This window comes from Eumetopias jubatus, unplaced genomic scaffold, assembly GCF_037043125.1.
Source record: "Eumetopias jubatus isolate StellerSeaLion01/CBP00866 unplaced genomic scaffold, mEumJub1_p1.0 scaffold_6, whole genome shotgun sequence".
Taxonomy (NCBI): Eukaryota; Metazoa; Chordata; class Mammalia; order Carnivora; family Otariidae; genus Eumetopias; species Eumetopias jubatus.
The window spans coordinates 33284860-33311628 of NW_028274812.1; the positions used below are offsets into that span (position 1 = coordinate 33284860).

General features: G+C 40.6%; 1 protein-coding gene and 1 pseudogene across 5 annotated transcripts in view; one reads left to right on the plus strand and one right to left on the minus strand.

Annotated features, from left to right (window-relative positions):
• EPB41L2 (erythrocyte membrane protein band 4.1 like 2) overlaps nucleotides 1–26769 on the plus strand; it is a 205508-nt gene that overhangs the window by 127793 nt on the left and 50946 nt on the right. For all 5 annotated transcript variants that reach the window (XM_028125387.2, XM_028125384.2, XM_028125385.2 and 2 more), the window contains exons 5-10: nucleotides 7971–8013; nucleotides 12803–12878; nucleotides 16082–16300; nucleotides 17852–17939; nucleotides 21940–22092; nucleotides 22646–22743. In XM_028125387.2, coding sequence (XP_027981188.2) covers nucleotides 7971–8013; nucleotides 12803–12878; nucleotides 16082–16300; nucleotides 17852–17939; nucleotides 21940–22092; nucleotides 22646–22743 — 677 coding nt within the window. The remainder of the gene's footprint in view (nucleotides 1–7970; nucleotides 8014–12802; nucleotides 12879–16081; nucleotides 16301–17851; nucleotides 17940–21939; nucleotides 22093–22645; nucleotides 22744–26769) is intronic.
• Nucleotides 8385–8853, minus strand: LOC114225661 (signal recognition particle 19 kDa protein pseudogene; annotated as a pseudogene).

Sequence of the window (26769 nt, forward strand, 5' to 3'; positions counted from 1 at the left end):
GATTGTGGCTGTGGACAGACTCGCTGAGATGGTGCTGTCTGAGTATGCCATCCCCAGCACTTGGTCACAGGGAAAGAAGTTACTTTCTTCTATCTAACATTTATGTCACAGTCGACAGAACAAAATAGTCAGTAGATGAACATAGGCGGTGAAGTTCATTTGCCCACATGCTGTCATTGTTTATATGTCCTGGTAATGAAATACAGAGTATTAAGGGTGATAATTACATATAAATTAAGTTTTCTCAATTTGCCTAGTCTTAATGCTTTGATACTTAATTGGTGGTTTAATTCCACACTTAAATGAAAGACAATTAAATTGCATGCCTGCCTGCAGAATAGTATGCAAATGTTCTTACTAGAATCCTGTTTAGAATGCTTTTCTCAGAGGTAGTAACATATTAGATATTCGACTAAGTAAACTAGGTGCTCTTTTTAGACCGGAAATTAAAAGGTGGTCTTGATAATATTTCTAACCATGTGCCCTTCTACTGGTCCTCAAAACTGTCAAAGAGAAAGTGATGGGAATTTGGCTATCATTATCCACTTTTTCTGAGATTACATATGGGGAGGGTCATCAGAGCATTTAAGCTTTGTGAAAGAGGGAAACCATCTAGTATGTTGTAAAACATGTAGAAAAACATGTTCTCTTAGTAGAAACAGGATATGCTACATAAAGACATCTGGTATTTCTGCAACCCTAGATTTACATGAGGAAGAGTGGTATTCAGATAGTAGGATTCACTAGTTTTTATCTTTATGACTTCCAATATACATGTCTAATCCGTATCTTCGACTTGAATCTCAGACTCTTAACTGCCTACTGGACACTGTACTCAATTCTCTCAAAGCAAACTGGCATCTTCCCCTTAAACTTCATCTGTCACCTGAAGAGTCAATATTGGTCCCTTCCACTCTTTCCAATTCCTTTCATTGCTTACCAGTCAAAAAGGTCTTGTCTTTTCTACCCTCTAACACCCCTCTCCCAGTTCTCTGGGTCCACAGTTTGGGCTTTGGTTTACTCCCCTGTCCTCTCTTGCTTTGACTATTTTGTTAGCTTCCTGTGTGGATGAAAGGTCTGGTCCCCGGCCCCTAGGATCACGCTTCACACTGCTGCTAGGCTGAGTTCTCAGGAGTGCCTCTGGGATCCTGTTGGGTTTGAAACCCATGCAGTTTCCACAGTAGGATACTATAGGGTGAAGGAATTTAAGCCGCTTGCTTCATGCCGCATATTCTCTGTGTTTATAGAAGTTTCAGTCACTTATCTCAACATGAATTGAAGGTGAAGTAAAGCCATAGTTATTTGTATGAAAATTTTCCATGGAGAGAAAATCTAAACTTTCCTTCGATTTTAGTGTAGTACTGTGTCTCATGGTTGAGATCTTGAGTTGGAAGCCTTTCAATTTACTCCAAGTATGAAAATCTATCATTATTAGTGTTAGAACTTTTTAATGTCTCTTGAGAAGTTTTATGTAAACTTTACTATGGAAAATGCCGTTAAAAATATGTGGAATCAAGCAACATGTTACTCGTTTATATATGGCATTTCAAGTCCATATAGTTCTTCTATTCCTATCTAACTGGAACCATCATTAAGGGTTTGGGACTCTCTCTAAAGGGAAAAATATTGTCTTGAATTTTTGATGTTAATAGAGTTTGGTGTCTGGCCCAGTGATTATGTTCTTTTGCTTCAAGCCATATTGAAAGAGGAGCTTATTAGAAGTGTAGTTGATATCCACAGCTAACTTTATGAAAATGGATGAAAGTGTTTGTCTGATAGCCTGACCATTTCCCTCCAGAAACTAGAAAAACACAAATATTAGACTCTTTGTCATATATAAACTATTCTTTAATAAAACTCTATATTCAGCCTAGTGGTACCTTCTAATATCATAAGCAGAAGTTTGGATCACGTTCTCCCAAATGCATAGTGAACATTCTGTTGTAACGTAGAAAGCCTGTAACTTTTCTGCTAACGCCAGCACTAGGGTGGTGTTCTGTTAGACCTAATTTAGGCAGAGGTATAATAAAAGGGATCTGCTTCAGTGCTATAAATTCTTAAGGGAAACTGCAGATTTTAGGCAAACTTACTTACACTTTTTTTTTTTTTAAGATTTTATTTATTTATTTGAGAGAGAGAATGAGCATGAGAGGGGGTTGGGTCAGAGGGAGAAGCAGACTCCCCGCTGAGCAGGGAGCCTGATGCGGGACTCGATCCGGGGATTCCAGGATCATGACCCGAGCCGAAGGCAGTTGCTTAACCAACTGAGCCACCCAGGTACCCAAACTTACTTATACTTTTAACGTTTGATAATACAGGGTCGGGTGAATTTAATGTCTTTCACCTGGCCAGATTGACAAGCACCAAGCGTGAGTGAGGAAGGCACAGCTAAGCATTTTGAAAAACTTCTAATTCTGGGGTCTTAGCATCCAGCCTGAAAGGGAATCAGGCGAGATGGATGTTCATTGGGGCGGGTTGGGGGGGGGGCGGGATTTGGATGTAGATGTTGTGAGGGTGTCCTGGGTCCATATCTAGGTCTGCTCTGCTCAGTGGCCTGCAGCCCACTGAGGACCGCAAATGGGCTGCTGTTGGTTGATGGGCTTGGCTGTTCTTTGTCGGGTGAAAGTGGTTAGCACCTTGGTGGAATAAAGACTGTAGGGCTTGACATTATTTGATACAGCTGTTTAGTGTGATGGGGTGGAGTTCAAAGACACTTCTATGTAGGAACGTGGAAGGCAGTGTGATGTGCTAGGGCTTTCTGCAGGAGGCTGTCAACAATAGAATATTTAGCCAGTGAAGGCTGGGCATCTACCTGTCAAGCCAGTTAAAGGACTTGAAAAATGTCTCTCTACCTTCGACTTCTGGGAAAAGACATTAAAAGCAATCTGTGGCTATACTGCTGAAAGAGTGATCCAGGGGGCCCCAGCATTGGCACTACCTAGAATTTGTTAGAAAGGAAAATTCCAGGTCCTTACGGTGGACGTACTGAGTTGTAATCTGCGTTTTAACCAGATCTTCAGGGGACTCAGGTAAACCTTTAAGGTTTGAGAAGCACCGATGTAGGTGATCACTTTGAGGTGACAGAATTGTAGAGGTTTGGAATGTTACAAAAGCCAAGGGAGTAGTGGGCCCTAATAAGCCCAAGTGGCTCATGGTTCCAGAAGTGTGCCAACAGCCATAGCCAATTAGGTAGGCGTTAGGCCATTCCCATTATTCGTGGACATTTAGACCGTGTAGTCTCTGAGGTTTTTCCTAACACCAGCATCCTGTGAATCTAAATATAATGATTTGTAATCAGAGCTTTATCTTTTTGTAGATGTTTTTGTTGTTAGAGGATAATTGAAAATCACCTTTTTTAAACCCTTTTTCTGGTAACAGGTATTAGAAGTGTTGTAGAGAAGACTTGGTTAACCAAGACTGTTTCACCCTCAGATTTGTAGTGATCAGGAGTAGGGTAAAGGAGCTTCTCTAACTGACAGAAGGACTTCAATGTAAAAAGAAATATGTGTATAGGTACTTGCTTTGCTCCTCAGATTTCTGTAACCTTCTAAGGCAGGTTTTTGTTTTGTTTTTAACCTTTTTTGTGTGTCACTTATTCCTTTGGCAGTCTATAGAGTGAATTCTATGACAAAGCTATAAAGGTACTGCTGATATTAACCAGGCTTTTTTCTCCTACATTCATAATTGATGGTAATGCTCAATTTCAATTAGAGGTCAGTGAAAGTGAAGACATATCATTTTCCCCCCCAACTGATTCATAGTCTTCCAGTTTCGTGTTCTAAGATGATTCAGTAACACTGGGTTCTAGGACTCCATTTTAATTTTAGTTTACTTCTGTTGGAAGCCTGTGATAGGATTCCTTGTAATTTTTATTTATTCCTTGGTTTACCTGATGTTCATTCAGAAAATAAATATGTATTGAGTTCATACTTTGGGTACAGAGAGGGGGTGAAAACGGGAAGGAGAGGGATGCCAGACTGAGTGAATGAATGTCCCTGCCCTTAAGTGTAGCTGCCAATATACTTTTATTTCTAAGAAGCCGAGATAAATTTTATTGACATCCGGTGTGGATGTCTTTTTAGTTTTGCATTGTTGCCTGTACCTTAAAGTTTGGGAAACACTGAGAAAAATCCCCCTCTTGCCTGATTATGAATTGCCTGAAACTGTCACTTAAAACAGATTCTCAGGCCCCTTCCCTGGAGAATGTTTCAGGTGGGCCGTGGGTAAATCTGTCTTTTTAACAAATTTACCAGATGGATTCTTATCAGGCAAAACTTAGTAAAGGTTAGCTAGATAATACTTTAACATGTACATAGAAGGCTATGGACTAGTCATACTGGTAATTAGAGAAGGGATTGTGCTGTTTAATGTGCTGCCTTTGTTTCCACGAAGATTCTTCCCTATAGAAGGACAGCTAAAAGGGCTGACATTATCCAGGCAGTTTTCTCTAAGGACAAGGGGACTGATTTTTATTTCACCTGGCCCATGAATATAGAGTATCTGATTTATTAATTTTTTAGAAATAATCATATAACTATTAACTTCTTTAATCTAGGTAACATATCACCTTTGGAAATATAAAACTGTGTGAAGAAGGGATATCTCTCCAAAGGGGTTAGGTTAATTTATCATTGCAAAAAAGCCCATCTGTTAAAGGCACTGGGTAAAGGACTTTGCATTTGTACTTAACTCTTCAGGAGGCATTTGAAGGAATGGTTCAAAAGAACTACCCTATGAGGTACATATTGTGATCCTCATCTAGAATTGAGCAAACTGAGGCTTAAGGAAGCCAAAGAATGAGCCCAAGGTCACAGAATTGGTGAAAGCCAGAATTGGACTCCATATAGCTCTCATTCCAGTCTATATATATGGTGGCCAAATCTTTAAAAGAATTGGAATTTTGCACCATAATCTCTCATGGTGGTGTGTGTGTGTGTGTGTCCGTCCGTGCATGCACATTCATATACCCGTGTGCATTTATGCCCTTCTCGGTGTTTTTTTCCCTCCTTCTGTGTCTACTTCTTGATCCATCCAGCACTCTTCAAGTGTCAAAACCAAGAAGTTTATTTTTATTTGTTTTTCTTTGTTATATATTTAGATGTTATATATGTTATTAATTTGTAGTTGATAATGCAGGTAATAGACTTGTATTTCTTTTAAAAGTCACATTGTCATTTTTTTTTGCCTTTTTACTTATGAATTTATGACCCTAGATGACAAAATTCTATCCTACTCAGGATCTTGGTACTCATTGGGGCTAATTATTCAAATAAAAGCAACCCTAAAAAAATACCATAACTTGGGGTTTTTTAAGATGACCCGAGCATGGCAGTGGACAGATTATCAGTCAACAGCTATTAATTTAGTACTTACTGGTTGCCTAAAGCTGTTAAGTACTGTGGAGGATACAAGGAATAGGGTCTACGATTACCCTTACAAAGTTGTGCGAGGGACGGGGAGGCCTCCTTACTCCTCGGTGGGAGCAGAGCTTGCAATGTGGAAGTGAGCGTGGTGAGCAGAGGGAAAACCAGTAGGCGAGTGGCAGGAGTGCCTTCTGCAGCTGCTGTTTGGTCACAGCAGGTAAACTCGGCCCACCTCGTGTGTGGGTAGGGATCTGAAAAAAGGGAAAGAAGCCACTTCAGTCTTTCAATATTCTGGCTGGCCATACGGTGGAAAGTGGCCAGGAGAACGACACCGCGTCTGCATCTGGCTGGCTGGTGGAAGGAAACTTCTCACTCATTCTCCTGGGTCCGTAGAGCTCTTTGACTCTCTCCATGCTGTGCAGAAACCCCGCAGGGAATTTGTGCAAGGTGTTGGGGCTGCAGATGAGAGTGGAAGGTGCTGAGTGACTTGGACACAGGGTTATATCTTGGGGTCACAGAAGATGACGCTGCTCCTGCCGTTCTCCTCCGCCTTCTTCTGCGGCAGGGCATCTGCAGCAACTGTCACATGGTGAAACCAGAGACCTGGAAGGGTCTGTCTAGTTTAAGACCAGTGAAGTCGTTTCCTTTCTACTCTCTTCTTTCTCTGTGTTCATGTTTTGAGGGGAGCCCCCCCCTTCCAGTTGAGCAGCCGTTGTCTCTGATTCAGTTTCCTTACTGTGGTTGTTGCTTCCCTGGATGAAATGCCATAACACATCCGACCCTCCTTCGCCTCTTCCCCAGCTTCTCCCCTGCCTGGGCTAGAGACTGAATGATGTGTTTTTCTCACTCTTGTGCATGCCTCATAGCTGGCCATTTGTGAGCCAGCTGTTGTGGGGACAGCAGCTGCAGGGCAAGGAAACTGAATGCCAGGCTCTTTCTTAAGGGGAGAATTTGAGCTGCTCCCTAACTTAGCACCGGAGGTACCATTGGAGCATCGCACTGGCCCTCCTCGTCAATGGGGCCATGCAGCTGGGACACCAGTAATATGAAACTCAACCAAGCTCTGGTAGTTCTTTATTGAGACGTTTGAATATCACCAGTGTTAAAACAGAGCATGCACACCTTGGATCCTTGCAGCCCTGAGTGCAAGCCGTGAGCAGTGTAGTAAAACCCAGGGGTCCATGCGGCTTTGTTTCAAAGCCTCCTGTTAACTATTTTTTAGTAGTGGGAGTTAATGTTCTGTTATACTAATTCAATATATTGTTAAGAGAGTGCACTGTTATTTTCTGTCTAACAACAAACGTCTTAATTATTTGCTTTATGTATCTGAAGTGTGTTTAAGCACACATGTTACATTATTTGGGATACTTTTAGAATGAATGAAACTTATTTATTGTAAAGCCAATTACAGTTGACTCTTGAATAACATGGGTTTGAACAGTGTGGGTCCACTTATGCAGAGATTTCTTCCAATAAATACAGGACGGTTCTGTATCTGCTCATGATTTCCTTGACATTTTCTTTTCTCTTGCTTTATTATAAGAATACAGTGTATAATACATATAACATATAAAATATGCATTAATTGACCTGTTTATGTTGTTGGTAAGTCTTCTGGTCAACAGTAGGCTATGGTAGTTAAGTTTTTGGGGAGTCAAAAAAATTATATGTGGATTTTTGACTGTATGTGGGGGTCAGCACCCCTAACCTCCACATTGTTTAAAACTGAACTATTTCAATCAGTATATTGTATCTTAAAAAATGTATTTGTTCTCCTGCATCAATGAAGATAAAGTAGGGTGAACTTTAATTGAAAGGTTTGACTTGAGGAAGGCAGAGGAAGTAAAAAATATATTGACAAAAATATATATATATACATAAATTTTTTTGGTTGGGTCTTTTGCTAATAAATGTTTAATGTCCTTAGGTGGTTTGAAACCTAGTAGTTCAAATTTGGTCATTTTTGCTTTAAGATATAGTGGTTTCCTAGAATCTTTTTATATTAACTTTCTCAAAGGGTACAAAGGGGGAAGTGAAAGGGAGTTCCTTATGATTTGATTTCCCACTTGGCGTGAAGTTTAAAAAGGATGTTACATGAAGAGCAGGAAGGACACAATCACCTGCAATCTGATGGTACTTCTCCATAGCATTGTATAGTTGCAGGGAAAAAGACAGTTTAGAAGTTGGCTTTAGGAGTTGAGATAATTGTGTTGGATTGGGGTGTATATATTTTAAAGAGCCAATTATTGTCCTTGGCTGAGCTGTCATTTCAGTGTCCTCAGGGGCTGATTGCTGGCAGTTCTGTTATAGAATAAAGACTACATGTAGATATATTGTGTCTCATCATTTGGATAGATGTTTGATTTCAGATCCAAGCAAATGAGGCCCAAGAGACCCACCTTAAAAGTGATTTAATGTTTTATTTGTAATACACACACATTTAAAGACAAATCAATCCTTAGCCCACTGGAATGCTAATAGGTGAAAGCTGCTTGAAATAGGAATTTATGTTTACATTTAAATATGTGAACTGTAAACTGTCCCATTTCGGACTCTGGAATATGTTTTATGGCTTAATTAACCTTTTTTTCCCCCCTCCTCCTGTAGAACTGGCTAGATCCTGCAAAAGAAATAAAGAGACAACTGCGAAGTGAGTATTTAAAATAATCATACTTCTTTTTTTTTTTTTTTTGTATTTCAAATCTTTAATTAAACTCATTTATCTGAAACATGTTTACACACAGGACAGAGAGAGGATTTCAAGTAACTTATGGTAGAGTCCACTGTCCATTTAAAAATATGCTTCTTTCTTCCACAAAAACTCTGTGTTGAAAGGCAAAAAAAAATTTTCTTTTATACTACATAAAAGCTAGATGCAAACTTCTGATGTATATTTACTTCACTGTCAACTCTGATGCTGAAGCTGGGAGGCAGAGATGTCCATAGTTCGGTTAAATGATGCAAATAATAAGCTTCCATTTCTCTGAGATATAAATTCGAAGCCTTCGCTCACTATCACAGTAGTACCAGACTTGATTGACTCTCACATCCGATCACTTCTTCTTCTTTCCTTTCCCTTTTTTACTTCCCTCTCCTTGCTGAAGACTTTGGTCACTACCTCCTGTTTTTTGTGTCCTTGTTTTTAGTTTGGGTATCATTTCTGCTATATACAACATTACTGACTTACGTGATGGGAACTGTACGAGACAGAGGCTGCCATCTTCCTGTTTGAGCTGGACCCGGACTCTGCCCCTGTACTGAACATCACGATTCCACTCTCTAGAGTACATTTTATTTTTCTCAAGGAATACATTAAGTCCAACTGCTGAGCACACATCTTGAATCTCAGTAGCTGTAGGATTTTCAACAGCCTTACTTAATGGGGATTCGCCTCCCCTCCGCGATGGTCTTCTTGTTATTTAAATGAGCAGGATAGATACAAATGAACCTGTCCTGATCGGCTGGGGGACGGAGCAGCGGCACAAGCCATCCTCACCCAGGCCCGCACAGAGCCCACCCAAGACCTCCCGGGGAACAACCGGCCGGAATTCAGTTCTGAGATTTCGCGGACGACTCTGGCTTCCGGCCAATAATCATACTTCTAAGTTCATCTTTACATCTATTTCTGTCTTTAATAAAATTCATAGGAATGTAGACTAGAATACTAGTGATAGAGTGCATTCATATCGTAAAGGAAGCTAAGAATACTAACATTATTTTTGTAGAGTCCTGACTTTATTTCATCCATGGCTTAGCGACTCTTCTGGCCAAGAGGTTCTAGACTTCTAGTCCTAGATATTCTGTCACAGTGTCCACCACGAAGAAGGATATCTGACCTTCCCTCTGGGGGAAAGAATGAGGAGCTGCTTTTCTGTAACTTTTGCTGTTGATGTAAGTTTTACTCCAGACAACCAGTTACGATGGCTTTGTCTACTTTGTTTTGGAAGCGTGAAATTGGTTTAATTAATAGGCTTGTCTCTGGCTCCAGAGGCATAGATACACTGCTCCTAGACGTCCTGGAGTGCAGACTAGGGCAGAAGAGCCTGGAGAGCCATCTCTTCAGTCCTCTGTGATGGTCATCTTCCCTCCTCCTTTGTTCCACTGTCCAAGGCCGCTCTGTGTGCTCTTTGCATCTGGGTTTCTAGTCCATTCTGCTGCATTTCCCATTTGCTCTCATGGTAGACTCCTGAAGTGACTTGAGCTGTGTCCCCTCACCAGCTACAGCTCCTGCAGTGGTTCTGCCTCTGCAGGTGGCCTTGCCTGTGGCCAGCTTTAGGATATCTGTGCCAGGAAATGTCATCGCCGCAGAAAACCCTCTGCTAGGTTTCTCGATACTTAAGTTACTGTAGGGTGGGTGAATGACCAAAGCAGAAAAAGGAGAGAGCCATGAAGAGCTGAAATTTTTAGACAGGAGAACACAGTTGTCACCAGCCCTTCCAGACTCCCTTCCAGAGCTGTCCAGGGAGAAACCATTGCCCTGAGTGCTGGCCTGCGCAACACCCTTTGTACGGTTGGTTTCATCCCCTACTTGTTTATTATTCCTGACGTCAATGCGCTGGAACGAATCTGTACGCTTCCCTTCTGTCACTTACTGTCTACTTTCTGTCTCGTGTTAGGTTCTCTACAGTTGTTTTCTTCATTTCCTTTTCTTTCTCCCTGAGGTCATTCATGTTTGTGGTAGTTTCCTATCATTTCTTATCTGCTCCCTTTTAAAATTCTGAGCATATACCTTATTTTCCCATTTCTTCTCCTTGTAGACTCTTCTTTTCCTTTTTTAAGAAAATATCTTTGAATAGGATGACCTTCCTGATTCGCCCAGGACAGGGGTTTCTCGGGATGTAGGACTTTTAGTGCTGAAACTCCAGCAATCCCAAGCAGACTGGGATGGTTGGCCACCCTGACTATTATTACCCCTTCTTTCCAGCAGCCCCTCCCCACCTCCACTTCCCCCCTGCATTTATTATCTTGGTGTTTCATCCATTTATGCTTGGTTCATAATGGGAAAAGGGGAAGAAAAGAAAAGGAGTAATTAGACATGCAAGTGTTATGCTGACATTATGGAAGAAACTGTACAGGAGAGCCTTGGAGTGTTTCCTTTGTCTTTTGTACAGTTGTTCTATGCTCTGCAGAGTACGTGAATTCAAAAAGGTACGGATGCTTGGTTCCTTCACTTTGTCTGAAACCAGACCTGCCAAGTGACCCACACCATAGAGAGAACAGGATAACCTCTGAAACGTGATCGATGTTCCGTTGACTTGTTTCCTATGGTCTTGTTTTGGTGTTTGGTTATGTTTGTGTGTCACTCATTTGAGAGTCATGGAGATTCCTAGTTTTTGGAAGGCAAGACTCTTGCGGGTTATGAATCACAGTCTTGTGTTTTGATTATTTGTGAAGTTTTTTTAGAGTTATTTCAAGACTTTTGCCCTTGTGGTTTGGCAAGAGGAACAACAGTAACAAATAGGATTTGGCTTTTTGGACAACTGGAGCTAGTTCTCTAAATGGAATCCTGTGCTGTCCTGATGGGGAAATTGGCTGAGGAGACGAAGTTTTAGCTATTGCCTTCACCTCTTCCTTTCTGCTCCTGTTAAAATGGACCAAAGAACTGCTAGTTTTATCCTCACCCAGCTACTGCTATACTTTGTTACTTTTCAGTTAATAGGCACTTAGCAAAGGTAAATGTTAATCTTTTTTTCAGTTACTTTTGAAAACTGACAGCCTCTTAGTTCCTGTTTAAAATTTGCCTGAAAATCTTCCTCCGATGGACGAGAATGAGACCTGCATGGGATTACTATATAAATGGTCCATAGCTAGATGGACTATTCATATATCGCTAGGAAATTTTGTGATAATATTTAATTCACAGTTAGCATTATTAGTGCTGAAATGTAAGTGTTCTGTTAGAAACTTATCCCTGCATTCCTATCCAGGCAAGCATTTGCTCATGGTAATACCTGGAAAACAGAAAATAAGGATCCATTAAGAACTGATAATCCTGTGTTGACTTTGCTTCATTATGGTCTGGCAGTCACCTTGAAGAGCTCCTCTTCCCACCCAGCATGTGCTATAGGATGAGGAAGTCTTGCTCTTCAGGAAAGTCCTGTGTCCCATTATGGTATTTTAAATGTGACGCAGGACAGAAATGCAGGATTGGCTTTATTAGTGGAATAGTGATGTACCGAACCTAAATGCAATACAAGTGCGTGTGCGTTCCCAGTAGCCATTCAACGAGTATTTGTTGACTTTTGAGTGAGAAAAGTGTTAATGTACTGATGGTGAACAAAGAACAAAATGACACGTTGGAAAAGAGACTGGGATTCAGTAAAATTTTCTTCAAGTCCACAAAGTAAAGCAACCACGAGGCCTTCAAATATGGATGGAATGAAATAACATGCACACATTTTTGTTGATATTTGGAAATACTATAAACTTTGACCACAACCCTAAATTCTGGCCAGTGGAATTATTTGGATTCCTTTAAGAAAATAATACCTGCCCTCTGCCCAGAGTTGTGTTTTTCTTTCTTTTCTTATTTTTAAAGCCATCCAAAGCATGACATATCAAACACTAATTAAATGTTAATGTACAGGTAGCAATGTTGTACTTTTTATAATTCGTTTCTGACATGGTTGTTTGCTATATTCATTCTTTTACGGCCAAGCACGTTACATATGATGAGTATACTTATACCCACTCCATAAAAACCTGGGAATAATTCTATTGTCTTAAAGTTTTGTGATGTTTTACTCTTCTTTCCCTTCTTTGGGATTTCTTTTAACACTTTCTTCAGATAGCCCATTAATCATTTCTTGAATGGCTATAGTGATCAATTATTACCTCCCTTCTCCCAACAATGTACAAATCTTAAAATACTTTTTTTTTAAAACAGTAGGGAATATTTGGCATGTAGAGATAATGTGGTTAAAACAAGTCTTAAAACGATTACATGGAAGTTATAGTAGAATTTTTGCATACTATATCACCGTACAAAACATTTGAAGTATTAGTAAATGTTTGTAAAAAAGTGAATATGGGGTCCCTGGGTGGGGCAGTCTGTTAAGCGTCCAACTCTTGATTTCAGCTCAGGTCATGATCTCAGGGTCTTGAGATCCAGCCCCACATCGAGCTCCGCACTCAGTGAGGGGTCTCCTGGAGTCTTTCTCTGTCTTGCCCCCTCCCCGCTCACGTGTGCGCTCTCTCTCTCTCAAATAAATAAATCTTTTAAAAACAAAAGTGAATCTGTTCTCTAATAGTTGGGTCATTTATGTAATTTTTATTTTTCATTGTTTTTGTAAATAGTTTTCTTAAAACTAAAAAATGAAATTCTCCAAACTGATTTACAGTGGGACTAGTGTGTACTGTTTGAACATTAACCTTTAATTTTTATCAAAATAAGTAGTCATTCTGTTGGTTGGATAAATACCCATATTTAATAATTACAGATCTTCCTTGGCTGTTCACCTTTAATGTGAAGTTTTATCCTCCTGATCCTTCTCAATTGACTGAAGATCTCACCAGGTAATTTATACTTATATCTTAAAATACAGCTCTGATATATTTCTGAGCCCTGGGAGAAGAATGGTAATTTCAGGATTAAAACCAAAATATTTTTTCATAAGTTGAGTTCTAGAAGTTTCCTTGGAGATGAGTGTACTTGGAAATACTTGGAAATGTTGCCAGTTTTAAAAATTTTATTCACTTTCCTTTAATATCTCTATTTACAGTTGAATAATGGAACATTAAAAAATATATCGCTGGCACCTTTGTTTCTTATGTTAGACTTTTAAAAATCATTGATATTTAATATTTCAGGTTAATACTAAGATGGTTTTTATTATATCACCCTTGTGTAGCTGTGTACTAGTCTCATATCGATCACAAAAGTGATAGAAGGGTACAAAAAGGAAATTATTTTAAAAAGCCAATTTTGGGGGGTCCCCTACCTCAAAGGGGAAAGAAAACTAATAAGGCAGGCTTTCTTAATAGCTATTTCATTTCCATCTCCTTTGAGATTGTCTGGGCTATACAAACAGATGCTCAAGTTGTAAATAAAAGATTCAGTTGTGGAGCAAGAGAGCATTTACTGATTCTGAAAAGGACTGAGTATTTGAATAGTAACCAAGGAACATTTGAATCCACAAGAGCCTTGACATCTTAGCCCTATTCAGCTTGGTTACCAGCGATAGGACTTATTAGCTTTGGTAAGAATAAGTGCATAGATTACATGGCCAAGGAAAACTGTGTTCAGAATACCCTTTAGAAAACCACAGGGTCTGACTGAAAAAGTCTGCTTTTTTGATTCCTTTGGTTCCTGTGCCCCTGATGCTTTCTGCTAGTTCAGTTTTGTTGTCAGACATCAGGTCCTGTCAGTGCTTAAGAGTGCATGATACCCACGTGAAAGAGGAATAACGGAGATTCCTTTCCAAGACTGGATAAATGACAAGCCTCCCTATCCCCCATTGCTACTTGTTGCTAGATAGGGGTTTTCTGATATTAAGTAAGTTGTGATCGAATTAGCTTCAGCTAGTAAAAAATAAACCATAGCTTTCGTAACTGCACAGTGAGCTGCTTGGGAGCATAAAACTTAACAGGTGGATGTGCTCTGGATACAGAGCCTCACCACAGGAATGCCGTTGAGTGCTGCAGTTGGGGCTTTGTGACCCAGCGCCCTCTCTGTACATATACTTCTTGCAGTAATTTGTTTGGGGGATGGTAATCCTCTGGTGATTGCAATTTACAGCATCAGTAAGTGCTTTGGATTTTCTTTGAAATGGGGCTTGAACAGTCTCGCTGTGTGTGGTGAGAGAAATGAGATAGTTTGGTGAGCTACTAACCAAAAGGCTGGGCAGGCAGCCTGAGACCAGCCACCTGCCTGGTAGCCCAAATGTCATGACTGAAATCTTTCCCATGACTTGAGTGAAAATTTAGAAGCTGAGGTGGCTTTTGAGGAGTCTAGGAACACTGTTCAGAATAATGTTTGAAGGATACCAGGTCCTGCTCTGTGAAGAAGAAGCTGGGAGTTTTGGGGCCTTCGATTTCATCTTTGAAAACAGGAAAGGACCAATGTGAAAAGTTGAGACTATTATCTAAAAAGGAGCAACGAGATCTTAGAAATAGATGGAATCTTTGTGTTGAGGTCTTCAAAGTGCCATAAAATATGGAGAACTAGCACTGTTCTTGATTAGACTTCGAGAATCGAAGGATACCCTGGAAGCCTAGTTTAAAATTGAGTTTTCTAGAGTTAATGCGGTTGTGCTTGTGGTGTTTCGGGGATCAAGGGAATGTAATCCTCCTTAGAAAGAGAGCTCCTGCATGCAGTGCATAAAAATCCTCAGACTGGAGCGACAGCAAGGGGACTTCCATTCCCTCACAAGACTGTTGAGCACTTGGCAACGTGGCAAGTACTTTGCTAACTGCGGCACTAGGCCAACAATATACCAGGTCTCTGTCCCGCCTGACAGCGGACTTGGTGGTAATCTGGGTATAACTGGACTGGCTGGTGGCTGACCGCACGTGCCGGGTTGTGCTGTCCGACCCCACAGCCATGGGGCTGGCCCAGCGGCAGCACTCCAGTTGGAACGTGTGGGACAGAGTGCCGAGTGGTACCGGGCTGTGGACGCCAGCCGGGCAACAAAGGAAGGTGGCCAACGGCTCACAAGAATGACACTCTGTAAAAGACCTTCAAGAACATGGGGCCATTTAGTTTGGAGGGGTCGATGGTAATCTTATTAGCAAGTAGTTAAATTTGAGAGTAGAACTCAGGTTTTAAAATGTCAGCAAAGGAGTTGGTACTGCCCCCCCCCAATCCTCATAGAATGTAAATAACATGGTTCTGTGTGTCATTTAGTGGAAAATAGAATGTTTTATAACTAACTGCATAGTAAAACCACTTGGAACATTAAATAATAACTACTCTTCTAACTTAACATTATTATAAAGATTATTATTATTATGGCTATTAGGTATTGATTCCTAGGTAACATGTGGTGTGTTTTATTTATATTATCTAATTTTTATCCTCACCTTCAAAGGGGGGTAGAATTCTCATTTTATAGGCGGGGAATTAGCCTCAGGCAAGTGAATGAACTCGCTCCAGGTCGGGCAGCATCAGCTGTGCCTGGCCCTGAAGCTCATGCCTTTTCTATTCTAAACTGAACTAGCTGCCGCTTTAGCTGGAGTAAACGGGCAAGTAAGGGCTTTATAGTAAAGACTGACTTATAATTGTTCAGTTTTCTTTTCCAGGAAAAGAGATTAGTATTAAATGGCTAGGAAGGATAAAGGGTGGGTGACCTTAGCTCTTCAGGCGAATGCTTAAGAACTGCAGGTGTTGTTAAAATTTCCTTAGTCTTTACAACTTTTGAGGGACATGCAAATTTTGATTACAGTTTTAAATCAAAGGAGAACAGTCTAAGTGATTAGAATTTTTACCTTCAGTCACAAAACTCTTTATTATAATAATAATATGCTGTGACCAGAATAGCAGTTCAGATTTCCCCTTCTGTTATGGAGCCCATTAGACTCACTTTCTGTAAATAAGCCACAGGTTAGGAGCCCCAGGAGCTGGGTGGACTTCTTATTAGAGAAGACCGTTTTTGCTATGGATGTAAAGAGTTGCCTATATGGTCTGTTTGTTTTCAAAGGAATATGAAAACTCAAGGATTACTAGTGCTACCGTCCTAACTGATGTTCTTCTCCCCCTTGCTCCCCCTTGCTCCTCACAGATACTTCTTGTGCCTTCAGCTCCGGCAGGACATTGCCTCTGGCCGCCTGCCTTGCTCTTTTGTGACGCACGCCCTCCTGGGATCTTATACCCTGCAGGCTGAGCTTGGGGACTATGATCCAGAAGAACATGGCAATAGTGACCTCAGTGACTTCCAGTTTGCCCCCACACAGACCAAGGAGCTGGAAGAGAAGGTGGCAGAACTGCATAAAACCCACAGGTGTGGTGACTCGCTTCCCGGAGAGAGAATAGCCATGGGAGACTTAACCAGCTTCCCTTCTAACGCTTGCTAGATGTTTGAGCACAGTGTACGGGATTATCCAGTTTTTCCTTCTGGAACCTCACTTAGTACTAATCCAGACAACCTGTAGCCCTTGTGATATCCTTTCATTGTGTTCATGACTCTCCTGTGAAGAACAGTGCTCATGATCCCCAGTGTTTTCATTTATTGGAAAAAGTCACTTCTCCCTTAGGACGTCTCCTTCCACCTCCTCCCAAACCTGTTCCCTAACACACACACACATACCCATGTCCTTGTTTGGCATTTACTATGTATTCTGCCTTTTGTTTTTATTATCCTATTTGCTAAAGCTGGAGAGATAGTGAGCGTTTGGATCAGAAATGTGGGTGGCGATGAACCTGGGAGCAGTAAAATGTTTTCTCTATCCACAAAAGATGACCTTTGCTCTAGCAGCTAGGCTTTACTTACTTACTTAATACCGTAGTAAATATACCGTATTACATTTCAAGAACTTTTATATCTTTGTGAAAACAAATGTGTTTTTTAGCACAAGTTTAAAAAACTCTCACTACAAAATCATAGTTTGTCCCATATTGCAGGGTTGAAATTATGTAAAAATTTGACAAAAATGTTTGGAAAGGAACTTTCAGAGATTAGAAAATTTTTTTTAAAGATTTTATTTATTTATTTGACAGAGAGAGACAGCGAAAGAGGGAACACAAGCAGGGGGAGTGGGAGAGGGAGAAGCAGGCTTCCCACAGAGCAGGGAGCCCGATGCGGGGCTCGATCCCAGGACCCTAGGATCATGACCTGAGCCGAAAGCACACGCTTAACGACTGAGCCATCCAGGCGCCCCCAGAGATTAGAAATTTTTAAACAGACCGCATTCATTGACCTTTCTGTAAAAAAAAAAGGGGGGGGGGAGCAGTATTTCTTATATTATTAACTTTATTCCAATTCTATTCGATAGGTATTTACTGTATAATTTGAATTTGAAATAGCAGGTCCTGAAATGCCACGGTGAATATGGAGTCCTGCTCTGTGGGAGCTGAAAACTTGTGGAGTTGTGACTAGAGACGGGGATGGAAATAATTTTAGTATGGGCAGGATGTGATCTGTGTTAACTACCGTAGGTGTAAAATCAAATACAAGTACTTGTGGTCTGTATTATGATCAATCCTGGTGAAATAAAATGAAGGAGTAGGAAGCAAGAATTTGCCTTTTTCAGAAAGATGAGATCACTTTTTCACTCTCAGGTAATTCATGTTACACCCATTTCCCCAGTGGGGAAAAAACCTGAAAATAATTTTCTAAGGTAATCTAAATCTCTACCCTTACCCTTTTTATCTTATGAGGAAAAATGCCTAAGGTTCAGAGGTGAGCCTTCTCACCCATTTCCTGCTTGTCTGCAGATTTTGCGGGGTTACCGTCTCCAGCCTGGACGCTCTGAGCTCATATGCTCCTTTCCCGTTTTGGCCACGTTTGCCTTGCACCTGCCAATGAGATAATATTGTTTCTTTTGATTCTCAGGGGCTTATCTCCAGCACAAGCTGATTCTCAGTTCTTAGAAAATGCAAAGAGGCTCTCCATGTATGGTGTTGACCTACATCATGCCAAGGTACTGTCCGTGTCCTGGGAAGTGGCATCTTTCCCAACTGTAACAGAAGTTCTGAGAGGACTCCAGTTTCAGAGTGGCCTAGCTCACTTTTAGGAAAAAGCTCTTCGCCCTCACCCAAGGGTGTCTGTAATATTTCTTCTGTGACTAACGGTGGGGTTTATGCTTGTGGGAAGGACCATTGATTCTCGCCCTACTTCTTTTCTCAGTCTTTTCAGTTAATACTCTTTCACACCTACTTACTGTAAGACTCCCCTTGTCAGCCATCTTTACCCCCTGCCCTGGCTTATTCTGCATCCCCGCTTTGGCTGTGTCAAGTGCTGCCTCTCTCCCAGCCGCCTCTCCCACCTCAGTCGTGGGAGAAAAGAGCAGTTCCTAGCAACCATGAAAGGGCAAAAGCAGTATGGATGTAACCATTTTTGAAAAAAACTTGGGCCTGTAAAGGAGTCTGAGGGTCGGGTTCTTCTCCGCAGGTCTGTTTTGGTACTTCTTGTAAGATGGAGGAGACTGGCCCGGGCTCCAGGGGATGCAGCACCTGCAGCCTTATTTGAGAGGTGGGGAGAGGATGGAACGATGGGCTAGGTGATAGGAGAAAGGGATTGAGTTGGGAAGATGCCACTAATAAGCATCACGTGCTTCATGACCCTAGTCCAGATGATCACAGAGCTCAGGGAGCCCAGGAGGAGAGCAGGAGGTAAGGTGAAAGGTGAATTTGGTTTTGAAAAATGTGCTTTAAAAGAGCCTGCTAATCCCTACGTGTAGCCTAGGAATCTCTGACTGTGTGATTGGAGAAATCTCTTGGAAAGCCTCCCACCCGAAGATCTCTTCCCTCCCTAGGCCTCAGATTAATCATTCCTGCTCTTGTGTTGATAGTACTTCATGTTTGCAAAGCACTTTTTTTCTCCAGTGGCTTCCTTTATTCTTTAACTGTTTTTCCTGGTTATAAAAGTAAATAGGTGTACATTACAGAAAATAGAAGCAAACAAGGGGAAAAAAAGAAAAACCACTGAAATCTCTTTATGCAGAAATAAACACTATTGCTATTTTGAAACATTTTCTTGTTTTCTTTAAAAAAACAAAAAACAAAACCATTTCTGAGCACTTGAACTCTGAGGCATTTTTTCAATAGGATCATACTACAGGTATCATTTTGTGAAGGGTTTGTTTTTTGTTGGTTGTTTGTTTTTGCTTGCTCTGTTAAAAGATTTTTTTCCATGTCAGTAAATAGTCTCTGGCATCATCATTTTTAACTGCTAGGTGCTAGATGCCTTTAATTCTTAAAAATCCTTCCACTTACACCACCTCATTTGAGATTTGAGTGTTTTTTTTTTTCATTTACAACTGCATAAGACAGAGTGCAGAGAATGACTTGCTTAAGCCACATATTGTTAAGCATTCCCATATTTGCCTGATACCTTCTGATAAATTGTAGGAGGTGAAATGGGGCTTCCTACCACTTGTGTGTTTTCCAGCTCCTTTCTCTCTGTGATGGAGACAGGCGGGGTCAGCCGAGAGACCCAGACAGGGGGAGGCAGGAGAGAACAGGTTTGGGACCAAAAAGCCCATGGGTCTCTCTTCTTAAACCCCGTTACTCTGGCCACGTATAAATTTTTTCATTTGTTGATCACTAGTTAAAAACCAGTTCTTAGATGGCAATAACTTGGCAAGATTTCACGATTCTTGTTTTTTAAGGTGTACCTTAGAAAAGCCAAAAAAAGTTGTGGGCTCTATTTCAGTATAATTTCCATTTTTGCTATGGGGTTGGGACAGATTGCTTTTTTAACAAGTTCAGAGTAACATTCATTTATTCATTCTGTTTGTCATGTGATAGGCTCATAATATTTGATGAGGGAAGATACTTGTAGCTTGTTGAGAAGAAAGTCTGTAGCAATTTAAAAGAACTTTGGGTGGAGTTTGAAGTTTGTGCCTTCATACATCTTTCATTGTCTTGATTATATTTAAATAAAAAAAAATTTTATTAAAAGTTCTTAACGGCACATTCCCATTAGGACAGGCCTAAGAGTGTTGAATGGAAGGACTCTTGACACACAGGTACAGGGAAACCACGAGCCTGGGATACCTCTGGGCTCATACCAGTAGCCCTCCCAAGTCCTCCGAAGGGGTGAGGGCAGAGAGTGGTGGCCAGAACCCAGAAGGAGAGCTGTGTGTGTGGGGAGGACGGTCTTCAGAGGAGCTGCAGTTGTCACAGGGACATGTCCCTGACCTCCCTTCTGTCTGTCCTCTCTCTTATCTGTGAGAACTTTCCATGGGCTGAGCCCATTCAGAGGTCAGAGGGCCTGGGATCCTACTGATATGCATAGGTGACAGCTCCCTGAGGTGTTCCTTTTTTATTAGTTTATTTTTCTGACTTGGTTGCTGAATGATTGGCAGAAGTCAAATATGGAGGACTAAGGCATGCTTTTTTCCCTTTTGCTTGTTACTCTTTTATCTGTAATTCGTTTTCACACAAATAGTGATAATTCTGAAGCAGTACATGGAACAACGGAAAATGAACCGATTTACTTGGTTCCAGATTGTGTTTATTCCTAAGTCCGATAAAATAGCTTGTGTCTTGTCTGAAGATTGCTTCAGACTAGAGGTGACTTTGTTCAGTGTTTCAAGTCAGTGTTGCCTCCCTACTTGTGGTGAGAACATGCTGTCTTGGGCAGTCTTCTGGCCTCCTCCCTGTGGCCATGGCCAGTGATGTTTTTGACGAACGCATCATTTGTGGCTGGTGCCAAGTTGCTTGGGCACCTGTGCCTGATCTATCCCAGCTTTTTTCTCTGTTCCTAGAGAGAATTGGGGCTGCCAGATATGGGTGAATAAAGCACCTTATAGATGAGCTTTTTAAACCTGCTTGGATTGTCCAATGTAATTTTATGTGTAAATATGAATTATTCAGGTACGGCAGCAGAGAAAGCAATTGACTTGCGTTACTTAGTACTGTCCTTTTATTTTTAAAAGAGTAACCTGATTTGTATTAGATGATTCAGTAACAAGGCTGTCAAAATGTTACACTTCCATTGAATTTGAGACTTGGGTTAAATGTGGTGTTTGTTTCAGCAGGCTCAGTAAGAATTTCTGCCATGTTGGAAATGATTTCTGAAAATGTGGATCTCTCTGAATAATAATCTTCAATTTTACATATCTTGAATGAAATCCAGTTCTTCCCTTAAAAGTTAAACAATGACCTGTGTATTTTGAGTGTCGTGCTATTGCATCCTCAATATTACTTGCAATGTGAGGAGACACTATTTCACTTTTATCTGTAAATTTATTTGATTTTTAAAAATCGTTCAGGCTTGTGATTATTCTAGATTGTCATCTATTCCAAGTTAAAATGCTGGGAGTGAAAACCATTTGAATAAATTCAAGACTAGTCTGCAGTCCGTTGAAATATGCCAGCCAAAGCAATGCTATAATGCAGACTGGAGGTCAGCCCTCTGAGTTATTGAGGAGTGGCTCGGAAGAATTAAGAGATTTCAGCAGTTGGCCTCCAAGAGAAATTTTCTCTGAGGGATTGGTGTTTTGCTGAATAGAGGCATAAATTTAACAGCTCTTAGCTAGCATAGTCCATCTGAAATAAATTTGCCTGAAGTAAAATGGCTGACCACACCTGAGGGTGGGCCGACAGACTGTCCCCAAGGGCTGGAATAGCCTCCAGGAAAACCCTGTCTCTTCAGAATGTCTGCATTGAGTTCTCTTTCCCTTCTTCCCCATCAGCTCTTGCAGGCAGGCTTGGGAACATAGAAGTTATGCCTTTTGGAGAATATTGTATCCTGTGGACAGGTGGCTACACCTCTTTGACAAATCAGATTTGATCCCAGAAGATAATAGATTTAAGATGTTCTGTGTCCACTTGTGTACTGTCACTGAGATTTAAATACCAACCTGTAAAGTTGGTGTTCCTGGTCATGGTTTAAGGAGAGGGCGGGATAATGAGCTTCCTGACTTATGTAACTTTGACAGCTTTAACCATGGTCAAATGGCTTATGCTTGGCAGGACTCGGAAGGTGTGGACATCAAGCTGGGTGTGTGCGCTAACGGGCTCCTCATTTACAAAGACAGACTGAGAATCAATCGTTTTGCTTGGCCGAAAATCTTGAAAATTTCCTATAAGCGCAGTAACTTCTACATTAAAGTTAGGCCGGCAGAGGTAAGCAATGTCACGTGCGCCTGGGCATATCTGAACAGCTTTGGTCAGTGTTCTTCTTTATGGCCGTGTGCTAACTGAATTTTTTCCCATTGAGTTTTAATAAAATGAACTATTCTTTATTCTTTCATGGCAAAAAAGGTCGGAGTTCTTAATGATAAACCTGCATGAAACTCCCTGTTGCTAAAAAATAAATAAATAAGCAAGAGCCACCCATACCCTTTAGCAAAAAGGGAAAGTAGTAAGTGCCTGACACATAGTTGGGGGGCCATTATTTTGTTGTTGTCGAAACAACTAAGTGATAGAGATCAATAGGAAGGTGGTAGAATGAGTTGTAGTGGACATGGGTTAGAGTCCGTAGTTGTACTTGCTTTTCATAGAAACTAGTATTGCAGTCTACGAAAAATTCATTTTGTGTAATTACACTGGGTATACGAATGTCTCCTTTTTTTGAGAAGAATTAACTTCTTACAGAAACATCTGAATCCATGTTTTTCAGTAGCTTCTAATCAACTTCTAAGGAAATATGCTGATTTAGTTTATTGATTTATTCTAGCTCGAACAATTTGAGAGCACCATTGGATTCAAACTGCCAAACCATCAGGCAGCAAAAAGGCTATGGAAAGTGTGCGTGGAACATCATACTTTCTACAGGTAATTTTAATGCAACAGCTTAAAATTCATTAGAACAGCTATTGGTTACCTGTGTGTATTAAGAGGTGGTCATGGAGAGAAGGACAGATGCAGCCACGCCCTATTTTACGGTTTTTGCCCTCCTCCCTTACCAGATCTCCTTGGGCGTGCCTTGTCCTCACTCAGAGCCGACCTGTGTCTACAGTGGTCCCAAACTCCACTGACTACAGCTACCTTTCCTACTGTCACCACTCTCTTCAAACCTGGCTGTCATTTCTCTTGCCACCATCATTCATCACAGGCTTCATTTCGTTGTTCTTACCAGCTCCCTCCTGTTTAACTTCTTTGCCCAACCAGCCCAAACCCTGGGGGTCTGTCCCTTTGCTACTCTGTCAGGATGATCCAACCACGTGCCCTGTGTACACATCAGCCTGCCAGGCTGCTGGTCCTGGGTCAGTCCCGTGTCTCGAACTTACCACTTCTGCATCTGTGTTTGCAGACGCTGCCTTCAGCAGCAGCTCTCCTGGTATACACACTCTGGATTAGTGCTGTTACAGATATGTTATTTCCCGTATCGGCTGGATCCTCAGAGCTACCAGGCAGTCAAACCTTTTACTTCCTTTCCCATTACAATATTCATGATCTTCCTGAGCCCCTAGGAACCTGGCCTCTCTGCTCAGATGCCCCCTTTGCGTGGGTCACAGATTCTAAAAGCTGTGGTCATCAGCATTCTCGGTTTCACATACCCTCTGTTTTCCTTCTTTTGCCCATAATTATGTAGCATTCCCCCCTCTTTTCTATGCATTCTTTCCCTCTATCCTGTCTCAAGGAAAAAACAATCATTCCCTATGGAGTTTTAATTCTTCATTTTATGCCTCACATAGAGTCATGCTTTGTACATTATGTACTCTCCAGTGAGTGCCTTTGACTTCTTTGGCCAATAAACACGTCCATGTCTTACTCCTGTAAAAACCAAAATAGACAAATAAGAAAACCAGAAGGTCTCCTTAGACCCTCTAGTTATATTCAGCTTGGGTCCCATCTCTTTTTATCCTTGTCTTCAAGGGCATATTTCTACATTACTCTTCTTACCTGGTCATTTTCCCTATTTCTTCAGTTCATATTACTGGGGTCTATATAGCTATGTGTCTGGATCCTCCATCTTGAAGCTTTTTGCCTTGGGCTCTTGCTTGCTACTCCTGTCCCACCACACACTGGGTGTGTGACTGTGGGTAAGTTACTCTACCTTTCTGAGTCTCACTTTCTCATCCGTGCGATGGTAATAATAATACCTGCCTTATAGGGTTGCTTTGAAAACTAAGTGAGAAAAAACACAAAACAAATGTAGAACTATTTCTGGTATATGGTATATAATAATGTTTCTTTTCACCATCAGTATCATCATTATTCTTAGTCTGGTACCTCAGTATGCTATTTTTAAGGTGAATTATTAGCTGGTACAGGTGACTCTTTCAAGTTAAATTGACACATAATCTGTTTTCAAGACTGCTCTAATATACTCATTTTAGAGAAATGTAACTCCTAAAATATACTTGAATCCATCTGACATAGTTACACTGAGCAAATAAATCTTTGAAAAGTTTGTAATTTCTCTTGAAGCCATGACAAATTTCTCCTTAAGACAATGTGAGCCTGCCTCAAATAAAGCTAGTAGATAACATTTATGAGTTAAATGACACAGATCAAGGCAGAACAGATAGCAGGCTTTCCTGTCAGGTAATGATAATAGAAACAATAATTATTTTAGAAATGACAGGTGCTACATTTGTTGAGCGTATATTGTTGTCAGAAACATAACCCCTTGCTTTACCTTGCACCGTCTCATTTATTGCTCACCCCCACTGAGCAAGTGGCTCAGAGCTGGGTGCCCATAGAGGGCACAGGGGCCAGGCGCCTGCGCAGAGCTAGGGATCTGGCTCTGTGATTCCAAAGCCCACACTGGTCACCTCTGTGTGGTCCTTCCTCTGGGATTCTTCTAGCAAGCATTTCTGAAATGTCTGTTAGCCCTTCAAAGCCTTAGGTTGTTCCATTTTTGCTGACATGCCACGACTCCCAATTTAAAAGTAGACCAGTTTGCTTCTGCAGACTTTTGAGATAATGGTTAACAAAAGGATTTTTAGATCTTTAAACCTTGTATAGCTTTTCTTGCAAATGGTAGGAAGCAGTGTATCTAAAGCAAGGCATTCATAATTCATCTGCAGAGTGCTTTGAATCAAATCTGGATTTTGTTCTGTTTCTATCACAAAAGATGCAAAGGATTTCTTCAGAAAATTAAAATGGCTTTCAGATTGAAGCCATTAAAGACACAGATCTTTCTACTGATTGATAGCCACTCAGCCAGACTAATATTAGTGGAACAAGAACATAATAATAAAGCTGTTATTCTTCTTGGAGTGTTTGATAGGGCCTATCACCCTTCTAAGTGCTGTACATGGATCAATTCTTTTAATCTTTACAACATCATTGTAATCTTCACTTTACGTTTGGAAAAACTGCGAAACAGAGAAGTTAAGAGACGTGCCTGTGGTCTTATAGACAGTCATGGGTGGAGATGGAGTTCAGAGCCAGGCCCTGCGGCTCACAGGGGGCCCACTGTGTACCCGCTGTGCTATACTTCCTGACCTTATTCACAGCGGATGTGCTTTGGTGGTAGTGGTGGTGGCGGCATATAAACAAGATTAACACAAGGTTCCTGTAGGTTGGCATGAAACTGTCATTTAAACTTGGCATTGTAGATCCAGAGTAATTCCAAGTGAATTAGTCTCATCTGCTGCTTCATAGAGAGCTTTATTGTTAAATGTCTGATTGACTTTAGTAACTGAAATGTGGGTTTTTCTTAAAACGTTCCTTTACTTTCCATAGGTAAAAACATTAATATTTTATAAAAATTCTCCCATTATAAATCCTTACTGTGCTTCTTAAGCAGTAAAATATGTAAATGTTGATTTCTTTTGTGCTAGTCCTTAGATCATCTTGCTCAGAACCATTAAAACTGTAGAGTGATTAGGTCCTTATTTATAGCTTTTAAATTCCCAAAAGTGAAATGATTGAGGTCTTGTAGTGATTTTGATGTTGTTTTTATGACGGTAGGGTCTCAGTTGGTAAATAAAAGTAACGTCAAGACGAAATAATTGTTCAGTGATCTTGAAACATTTTGTTGCTTAGCCTACATTTTTGTAGGAAATTTATTTGGACTACTGTTGACTTAAGCCACCAAAAATATTCTTTTAGAAAAAACTAATAAATGTCTGTGTTCAGTCCATTTTTGTTTTGGTATTTGCTTCTATTTAATTGCAACTTAATTGAGGATTTCTTTGTTGTCAAAAAATTAATCTGTAAGTTAATATTTTGTGTGTGTGTGCACTGGTGCCGTTTGGGCAAGGAAGTATTTTATCTCAAGTTGGAATAAAATAATCCTCTAGTTAATGACTTTCCTAATCTTACATTGTGTTAGATAGATATACGCCTTTAAAATACTTGCCTTCTATTTCTTGGACTTATATTTTTAAAATATCTTTTACAAAATGCGTAAGTGGATAATCTGATATGTATTTCAATGGCAACCAATCGTCTGTTACCTTAAAAACAAATTAGACTAAAGAAGTATGGTTGTATAGAACGCTCCTCACCTGGACTTAGATGTTTAACTGGTTATATACCCTAGTCTATATAAATGAGAGCTTACTTTCATAAGTGGGGGAAAAAATAAAACCAACAACTTCATTTTACAAAGGACTTTTTCTAGCAGCGGGATTGTTTTGTTTACTAAATTAAAGCTGAAATATTCAGCAGTAGTTCTCGCTGTGTATTGGAACTTCTAGAACTTAGAGCCCAACTCCCCTTCTCTAAAATCCCGGCGTAAGGGATTTCAAAAGCTTTTCTTCAATGCTGTGACTATGTAATAGTGAGAAAGAGGATTCTGAAGAATGGACAGGTAGACATGTCTTTGGATTTTTCTGGCTACGTAAATTCAAGTGCCCTCTAGGAAAAGGTGACCATGGGATTCTCTCTAGTGATCCAGCCTGT